Source organism: Polyodon spathula, chromosome 20 (genome assembly GCF_017654505.1).
Source record: "Polyodon spathula isolate WHYD16114869_AA chromosome 20, ASM1765450v1, whole genome shotgun sequence".
Classification (NCBI taxonomy): Eukaryota; Metazoa; Chordata; class Actinopteri; order Acipenseriformes; family Polyodontidae; genus Polyodon; species Polyodon spathula.
In genome coordinates, this window is record NC_054553.1 from 29,340,889 (window position 1) to 29,350,775 (window position 9,887).

The 9,887-nt window shown below is 39.0% G+C and overlaps 1 protein-coding gene across 2 annotated transcripts in view; it reads left to right on the forward strand.

Moving 5' to 3' along the window:
* The window catches only part of LOC121295812 (netrin-1), a 75,839-nt gene extending 66,541 nt beyond the window's left edge, over window positions 1-9,298 (forward strand). For both annotated transcript variants that reach the window (XM_041220875.1, XM_041220874.1), the window contains exon 7: window positions 6,064-9,298. In XM_041220875.1, coding sequence (XP_041076809.1) covers window positions 6,064-6,392 — 329 coding nt within the window. In that variant the 3' untranslated portion in view covers window positions 6,393-9,298. The remainder of the gene's footprint in view (window positions 1-6,063) is intronic.
* Window positions 9,299-9,887: the final 589 nt, after the last annotated feature.

Consider the following 9,887-nt stretch of genomic DNA (forward strand, 5'->3'; position numbering starts at 1 on the left):
CGGACTGGCCAAACGGGTAATTGATGTGATGTTGCTCAACCAACATATTTTCCTGCAAAGGTACAAAACTACCACCAAGAAAGCACAACCCCATATACAGGGTTACCTTCAACACTGGAAAAAGCAACCCCAACCCTAACCTTAATTATTCTGACTGGTCGCAATGCTGATTCTCGAATTCTCTAGTCCCTGAGGTGATTGGTCTCTATGTGGACTTGTCCTTCCCTTAAGGCTGATTGTCATACAACCTATCCCAGAAAGCTGATCCTAGTGCAGTGTGACTGAGTGACCCCTGGCTCAGGGATTAACCCCACCTTGGCTCCTTTGAACACGCCTTAGCCTTTTAGCCAGTGAGGACAATGTGCTTCCAATGGATAAAGAACAAAGACCCTTAACCTTATCGGATGAAGTTGTACAGAAACTGATTAAGCCAGTCCATCTTGCAGTGTGTTTTCTTGTGTTGTTTTCTGTGCAGGTCCTCCCTGTTGGAACTTGTTATGCAGCGAGATAGCCAGGCCTAGTCAATGGGAACTCTATGTGAAATTGATTTATTGTGTAAACATTTTGCCGTGACAGTCATGGCTTCTCAAATCTTTTGAGTTCTGCTCCTCTAGATGCTCATTTTGTCCACTTATTTGTTTTTATACGCACTCGTCTGGCGTCCAGCAGCTTTATATTACAACACTTTGAAATCCACACATTTGCCAAATACATTTGTGAAATAAATGAGACAACTGTTTAAGTAAAAAAAAAGTTTAAACAGCCCTTGTTGTAATTCTAAAACTAAACACATGGAGTAATCAAGCATTGTGAAAAACAAGCAAAAAACCTGGTTGACTTATTACAAGCTTGTACTACTTATTTTAAACGTGAAATATGACACATTATTATTAATTACACATATAAACCAGCAGAAAAAAAATACAGTTAATTATTTAATACATTTGTGCATGCAGCTGAGTTGCTTCCTGTAAGTTGACATTTAAAGTTTAGTTAATTTTAAAGTTTCAGAACTAAAGTGGAAATGAACAAACTTTCACTGTTGCAAAAAACAAAAAACTCTGTCAGCCTGTTTATCAATAATGGAGGGCATATCCCTCTAGATTCATTCCTATTGTGAGTCTATAATAATAGCACATGGATCACCAATCCCTTGTCCATGGAGTAAAAGAAGGAGACTCTTTTCAGATATAAGCGACGTCCTAATGATGTAAAATGAGCATGTGTGATACCCAGCGGTGAACAGCAACTGCATTTCTTCAGCAGACAACTGAACAGGAGTTGAAACAAACGCTGCCTTCTTCCAGCACTGCCCGCACACACTATAGTCAGGGCACTGCTGTTTCAAATGTGTTGGTTCTGCTGTTGTGAAAAATCTACAGAGCAAGAGTGGGAGGCGATTTGACAGCTGGTGACCGATTATACTACCAGTCATATATTTTAGAGCTTGTTACAGTGTAACTAAGGGGACGCAGTTTATAAAAAGGAATATTCTAGCCTGACACACAGGGGCAGACGAACAATGAACCAGAGCCTGTTCTGTTTGCAGATACCTCACGCAATAATTAAATACCCGCTCACAATGCGGTTACAGAGCGGTGTCCACTGGAGCATGCACAGAGCCCAACCAGTACCACATGAATTAACAAACAGCCAGGCAGACCAGCCAGAGATCGGCCGCATTCATTTAATAGCTAGACGCTGGTGGTGAGGGGCCATCAGTGTTGTAATTAAATGTGTACTAATTTGATTATACCCCGCTTTGCAATGTGTGGGCCAAAGACAGCCCAGCACTGTGTGACGGGAATCGGCAGGATCCTTCAGGGGTGTTTGTTTTCTTACTCCCTCTGGGCCTCATCACCATTACAAGCCTGCAGGCATTCATAAACCACGTTGTCTCCTTTTTAGAAAGCGCGAACCCTTTTTTTTTTTTTTCTTTACTTGTGAATATAAGGTTTGTGGCCTATTTCCCCCGGGTGGATCTCCTCCCTGGAAGCAGCTTGCAGAATGGTGACCTCTGTTGGGTGAAACGGGGCTCGGTCAGCTGGCAGTCCACCCAGTGTCTGTCATTGTCTTTGACTGCCCTGCGCCCTGGGGCAGTACTGAGGGCTGGCTCGCCCACTTCCTTCAACACTCATTTAATTACAGTTTTATTTACACTGGCAGGTGCAATAGCACCTCATTCACCCTGGCATCTTGGCAGCAGCAGCAGATGTGTTGCAACCAAGGAGAAAACTACATGCAATCCCATATTTTAAAAAGTGTTTAAGTAAATACATTGCAACAAACCAGGCTTTTGAATCCTCGGGTGCATGATTTTTATTGGAACATTTAAAAGAGCTTCAGTGGCAGATTTAACTAAGGACCTCCTTAATCTCAAAGCCCATTGATACGCAGAGATCTTTCCACTATACAGGTATATTTTCGACTATATATGGAGTTGGACTGTTATTTAGATCAAACAGAATTTAATTCAGGGCTGGTAATGGGTTCAAATTGAGAGCTCGGACAATCATTTTTAGAACCTATTACTGTCAAAATACAGTAAAAAAAATATATATTTATAACATGATGTAATCAAAGAAACTACAAAATGATGTCGCAAAAGTCTGCTGGAAACAGTATTTCATACAGTATTTCAAATTAGATTTTGAAATGTTCAATTTTTCAGTACATGGAAAAAGTACAAAGCGGTATGTAATTCAATATGTTAACGTAACATTCTTTAGCACTTTTCATTCAACTTTGTGAAGTGAAATGAGTTCATTTTAGGGTGATGCAACACTTATGACTGCAGCTGTACAGTACATTTTAAATGTTCTGAAACGTTAACAAATTATTCTCTTCATGTTTGTGATCTTCTGTCTCTTGAAGTTCCCGCTGGTCATCGCCATGGCTGTGTTAGACAAATAAATCCTGAAAGCAGCCCCCAGTGTACTCTGTATGCCAGCAGGTCCTTGTTCTGAATCTAGATATGTCATGGAGTCAGGCATCTTAACTGCTTTCTGTCGCAGGCAGAGAACTGTTTTCTGTGGCCCGGAGGTTCACCCCACCCAGCGAGCTGCCTCCAGCCCATAGACACTCTGTGTTGTAAATGGTGTTAGTGTAAATGGTGGGAGAGTTCTCCAGCGATTGCAGCAGCCCTTTTTCATCAGTAATTGCTGGATGTTTGCTCGCAACAGGCCCACATATTCATTCTGAACATTTTAGTTCTAAAACACCAGGAGGCGTTCATTGGAAAATAGCTTACTAATGGCATTTTTATGCACTATTTCTTGTAGAAAAGAATGACATACTTATTAACTCTTATCGTTTGCTTAAACTCCAGTGCAGAAGCGTTTATTCTCTGTTCCTCTGTAGATAATTAATACCAATAGTTTTCTTTTGTACTATTATTATTTTAACAGCAAACTAGAGTAAAATGAGTTAAATTAGTTCCTTTTAGTTTTATAATATATATATATTTTTTATTTTGAATATGGATTATGTCCTTTTTATAAAATAGTAGGATGTTTTTTTTTTTTTCTTGCTGTCTGTTCTCTAGACTAAGCAAAGTATGAAGAAGTCTGTGCAATAAACATGATTCATGCAATGGTAGGATTTGCTGTGATTTATTTATTTTTCCTTTTTGTGGCACATCACAACAGGTTCCCATTTTTCTGTTTGTGTTCCTTGGAGTTTTTTTAAGCCAGTTTTAGTGTCATTTTATCATTTACAGCTGTTCTTGATTGCAAAGTAATTTGTTTTTCAGGTTTTGCCAATATTAGTTTCAAAAGAAAACAGTTTTTTTTTTTTGTGTGTTTTTTGTAGGAGACAGCTTTGGCAGCGTTTAGAGTTTATTAAGCTGAAGCTGATTTAGCACAGTTTGGGAGTTCAGATGAGGAGGTGCAGCCTGGCACAAGCTGCCACAGTTAATAATAAACACACACCTACCTGCCCCTTCCTTCTCGGGCCTATCAGCTCTCTCTCCCTTTGGAACCTTACGTGAAGCCACTTGGTTTGGCACTTGGTTTCAGTTGACAAGGTTTCAAGCCACTGCATGGCACAGCACGGGAGCCTTGGGGTTTGATACAGCAAAGTTGCCTCAAACTAGGTCTCCCGGTCTCCTAGAACCAGGTTTCAAGCCACTGTTCCTTTGTGTTAGATGCAATCAAATGACAGTCACTGAATAGCCTGTTCTGTAGAAACCAAACAGTCGCACGCAAGTTAATGCTGAGATCAATACAAATCCACGGACGTCACAGAACTTAGTTTGAGGACCCATAAAAGTGCATATAAATGTATCAAAGCAGTTTATTAAAGTCTAAAACTTTGTCAGAAAGTAGTTGTAAGGTTTGTTGTAAATTCCTTATTTTTAATAACTGTCGACATGTTTTACTTATAACACGTTTATAGATTTATTGATCCTTAAATTAAATTGTTACCGAAAACCAACCGATGTCCTTGTCTCGTTACTTGCAAACCTCTAGTTCTTTGCAAAATAGAGCTGGATGTGTTTTATCTGCCAGTCCTTTGAGGTATCACCTCCGATAACAGGCGTATCACACTTTCCTGTTAGGGTGTCTGACTATGTTAGCATGAAACAGAATGGCACACATCCACTGGAGTCTTTCCTTTACAGCCGTTGCAAACTAGGTTCAAATAAGAAGCCAACTCATGTCCTGCTATTTGACAACTGGGAGCAGCCTGTAAATTTCACTAGACGTAAACACTGCTAGTTTTGTGCAGCTTTTATGACTAGTTTTTGGGTTTTTATAGCTCTTAATCCTGATATTGCACCCAATGTTTATTTTACCAGGTTCACAGGGTACGTTTTTATTTCTTGTGGTGTTTCTTCTCCATTTCTTTTCATTTTTGTTTAAAAAAAATGGCAGGTCCCTGGGATCTTTTATATTTTCTTTGTATTTCTTGGGTGAGGAAGGAAAAACAGTTTCTAGGGTAACCTTCATTACTGCTGTCAAACATTAATGAGTTTTACTTGTTGACTGGTGTGAATGTGTGTGTGTGTGTGTGGAGAGGGGCTTTTTTCAGACATTCAGAGTGGGTGCTGATTCCCTTGGCTGGTAAAGCTATGGCAACTGTTGGTGTGACAGGGAATATGCTGGCCTTTGGAACCAGGAAGGGTTAAAGTTCAGGGCTTGCGGAAGGAACGCGAACACTGTAAAGAATTAATCAGGTCATTGAATCAAATGTGCTAATATGGAGAGAGGATCATAAGAACTGCCCAGAGTGCTGACCTACACTACACTGCTTGAAAATGACTGACAAGGTAAATAATCTGCGATTATAGCAAAGCAATAAACTGGGAGCGTTGTCTTATTTAAAAAAAAAAAAAAATTAAGTTGCCAAGTTGTACCACAGCAGACATGGAATTCTGAGGAGAAAACTACATTACTCATGGAATATTAAGGAAAATGTTTGTATCCGTGGGCAACACAAACTAGTGGTGCATAAAATCATGAAAAAGAACCAAACAGAAAAACCAAACACATCCATTTTCTAATAGCAAAATAACCCTCATAACAGGGTTTTACCGTCTTTACTGTGCTTAGCTTTTTACTGTTGCCAAGCAAATGTTTTTATTTTTTTAAGTCGCAAATTACCCACGCTGTGGTATTGTTTTCCTTTTCGATGTTAATAGCACAGAAACAGAGGACAGATTTACAGCCGAGTTTGTATGTTTGCTTAGTTATTATGGCGTGTTAATAAGGATATGCAGATTCTAGCCACAGTTCTACCCCAAGATCTTGTCTGAAGAAAACCAGCCCCAATCAATTCAGTTTTCTGTTGCTAAAGGTCAAACAAAAAATAAAAAAAAATAAAGTTTTGAGAAAGAGACAGGGAAATGTTTGTGTTTGTTTGTTTGTTTGATTCCTTTTTCTAAAATGAGTTGGAATGAAAAATAATAGTGGTGCAAACCTTTCAAAAACAAGATCAGACGGCCACTTGACTTGGTTGTTGGATTGAAGGACACTATGTTCTACAGGCCCTCTAAATAAATAATAAAACAGCAAAGCTAATGAGCCTTCCCTTTTCTCTTCTCTGTGTTCTTGTTCCCTGCAGCCGTGCAGGTGCACATCCTGAAAGCAGACAAGGCCGGGGAGTGGTGGAAGTTCACGGTGAACATCATCTCCGTGTACAAGCAGGGAGAGAACCGCATCCGGAGAGGAGACCAGCTCCTCTGGGTGCGCTCCAAGGATGTGGCCTGCAAGTGCCCCAAAATCAAACAGGGCAAGAAGTACCTGCTGCTGGGCAACGACGAGGACTCTCCGGACCAGAGCGGCGTGGTGGCAGACAAGGGCAGCCTGGTGATACAGTGGAGAGACATGTGGGCCCGGAGACTCAGGAAGTTCCAGCAGAGAGATAAGAAAGGAAAGTGCAAGAAGGCCTAAAGAAGAAAGAGGAAGGGTGCGAGAGAGGGAGAGAGAAGGGGGAGGAGACTGAGCGGTGCTGCTTTGAGTAGGAGCACGAAGAGAAAATTAGGATGACTTTAGGAACTTTTGTGAAGGAGCTCACACTACTTTGCAGTTTTTTTTTAGATTATTTTACTTTTGGATTTGCCGAGTTTGCACCTAATATTACAAATACATAATTCTTCTTCTTCTTCTTCTTCTTCTTCTTCTTCTTCTTCTTCTTCTTCTTCTCTTCATTGTTTTTTTCTTTAGTTTTTTGGTGTAAACCAAATTCCATACGTTTTGAACAGAACTTCTTTTAGTCCGGCTACCAAAACCCAGTTACTGTATTGCTTTTCAATTCCAAAAGCAGCACAATTCCTTTTCTTGACGTTATTTTTAGGACAAGCAAATCCGGATTACTGCTAAGTCCTAATGCCTGGTCACAGGAACTGTGTAATCTTTAAAAAAAAAAAAAAAAAAAAAAAAAAGGAACTTGTTAACTTTTTAGATGTATAGTTAAACTAAGCTTTTGTTGTGGTTCCTGCATTCAGTATCTTGTTAGAAAAAATGTTGACACATCCCATACCTAAGCAAAAGGCTATATCATGGAACATTACCTCAATATATTATAGTTCACTCTATGGTAGGATATTAAAGTGCCAAAATTGTACGTTTTGGGGAAAGTCTAGTTCTTGTGATGTGTTGAAGTTGACAAGCTCTTGACTTAAGTTTCGAATCCCAGTGGAGGCTGGGCACTGTAAGTGCCACCCAGTTGCTGAATCTTGTGAATGAAGAGAACATGTCTGAGCCCTTTTATGGGAGGAGTTAAAAATAATGTGTTTTCTGATGTAGCGAGACAGGTAATATACTCTTTTTGACCAAATGAGTCTGTGTGGGACTCTGTAAACCAGGCGAAAGAGGCACCAACTCATTCCCATTGACCATTGCTTTTTAAAATCTTTCTTCCCTTGATGGAACTGACTTAGTCTCAAAAGCTTAAGCATTTGGGCCACGTTGCCAATCAGAATCTGAGATCTAAACTCAATCCAAGGACACTCATGTTTACCGCTTTGCCATAATCGCAGATTATTTAAAGAGTTAATTTCGACTTGACCTCCACTGTGTCTGATCCATGTTTCCCAACACACACTCAGCTTTAATATTATACAGTATAATCTAAACATTGTGCTGTTTCTAATGCTTCCATATCTATACATTCTGTACATGTAAGTGTTTCAACCCCACCTCCACCAAATTAAGATGCATTTCCTGTAGACCCACAGAGCAGTCAGCAGACAATCAAGTTTGTCCCTGATAGTTACTTCCACTCGGCACAATCCTTCATGAGCAAACTCCTTCATTTCTTTCTCAAGACCTGAGCTACTGGCTTTCTCTCAATCCCCATGTATAACACGCTGAGTTGTTGCACCAGCCCTTCAGGAGAGCTGGGTTTTAACAGAGCTGCTCCTGCGCAAGCACTTACAGCCATCTAACCAGATGTAACAGACAGCAGGGACAGGACCACCAGAGGTAAAGGAACTTGTGGACTTTTGACATTGCCCCAGATTGACGATCTTTGACAGCCTGGCATCACGACTCCTGCCGATTCTGCAAAGCAGCCCACAACCAGGCTTCCCACAGCCCTTCCAGAAATGTAGTATGTTGAGTGCACCGCTAGGGTCTCCTGTGCAGTACTGCTGTAATAGGCTATCAATATACAGTGGTATATATTTGTAGCATGCTGTTTTCTTGTACGTAAGCTCTTTGTTCTTGTTATACCACTGTACAGATAAGAAGATTGGCTCTATTAACAAAAGACGATGCATTATAAATCATTACCTCCACTTTTGCAGGCCTTTTTTCTAGTCTTTTTGTAGTAGAATTAGCAACCAGTCTAACCAGAGCTGTGGTCATCTCTTTTGTAAATACAGCCTTTAGAGTTATTTGTAAAGGGGTGGCTATTCTGTCCCAAAAAGCATTCAACAATGGATGCTGTAAAAAATAAATAAATAAATAAAATTTAAACATCACTGAATTCCTTGCATTTTAGTGACCCTTACCTTGCATCCCTCTGATTGGCTGAGACAGACAGGAGGGGTAATGTATACAGCATGTGGCTCTGTTGCAAACATTGTGACACTTTCCTGAAAGGCAACGGCTAGCAATAAACTACTGATTCAATCTTAATAATAATTATACTTATAGCAGCTTTAAAGAAGCACTGAAAATAAATAAATAATTGCAATGCCAAATTTCCCAAAAAACCTTTGATCTTCTTCACTTTGCATGTAGCACTTCTTCAAAGACATTAGTGGTGTCATAAATAAAACCTTCTGTTTATTTCTAGCTAGCCTTTGCATTGTTATGAACTGCTTTCAGTGTTAAAAAGTGTGGTACAACTGAGCAAAAAGCTTTCAAATGAATGTCATTCACTTCCATTCCAAAAGCTACAATTTGGGGAAACCATTTGAAAATGACTGACTGTGGGCTGGAAAACCTGAAATAAATAAATGTGTACATTCTCCTGAAAATATTTAGCTGTTTTTAGCTCCTGAACTATATCCCCATTTGTAAGGGATGGTATCCAGTTTTCTGCAGGTGAATAAAATGTAAAATCAACTGGCACTGATTCAACCATTAAAAAACCACTAGAAATCCCACTTTCCTTTTTACTGATAGACAAAAAAAAAAGAAAAATGTGTTGTGTTCTAAACACAATCTTCATTTTCTACTTAGTCATATTAACCAGTATGAAGTCATTTATTATTATTTGTAAAAAAATTAATAAAAAAAAAACGCAGTAAATAAAATCAATATGTGATAGATGTGTGCATTTTATAAAGCTGCAAGGTTTATTTGGTACTCAAATAAAGGGTCTACAAGTCATTTAAAAATTTTTATTTGTACAGTTAGTATTTTTATGTAAAACATTAACTAGATTATAAAAGATTATTATTATTATTATTATTATTATATTATTATTATTATTATTATTATTATTATTATTATTATTATTATTATTATTAATAACCATAATTTAAATATAGACTCTTTCTTTTAAAGACAAATACAATCTTGAAAGTATACCTGTTTTATTCTGTCATGTGAGCAGGCAGACCTATTGCACCCATTCTGCCTTTTCTTCACCTGGTAAAAAGCACACGGTCCCTACATGTGCATCACTAATGCAACAATACTCCCCCTAGCTGTGTGTGTGTGTGCGTGTGTGTGTGCAGATTTATCCTACACCTACAGGTGTTCCAAAGCAACATTATTTTCCATAAATCAATGACAAGCCATGCAGAGTTTCACCTCATTCCCAACCTGTATCACAGCACCACATTGTCAGCGTAACCACTGTTTAAGCTGAAGAGGCTCCACTTGAAGAAATCTCAGTGCATTTTCCAACAGGAGAAAGAGATGAACGGTTGATGACGGTTTGGTCTTTGTAATGCAAAAATAATTGGCCAGGAAATAATCAGCTGTATCCGT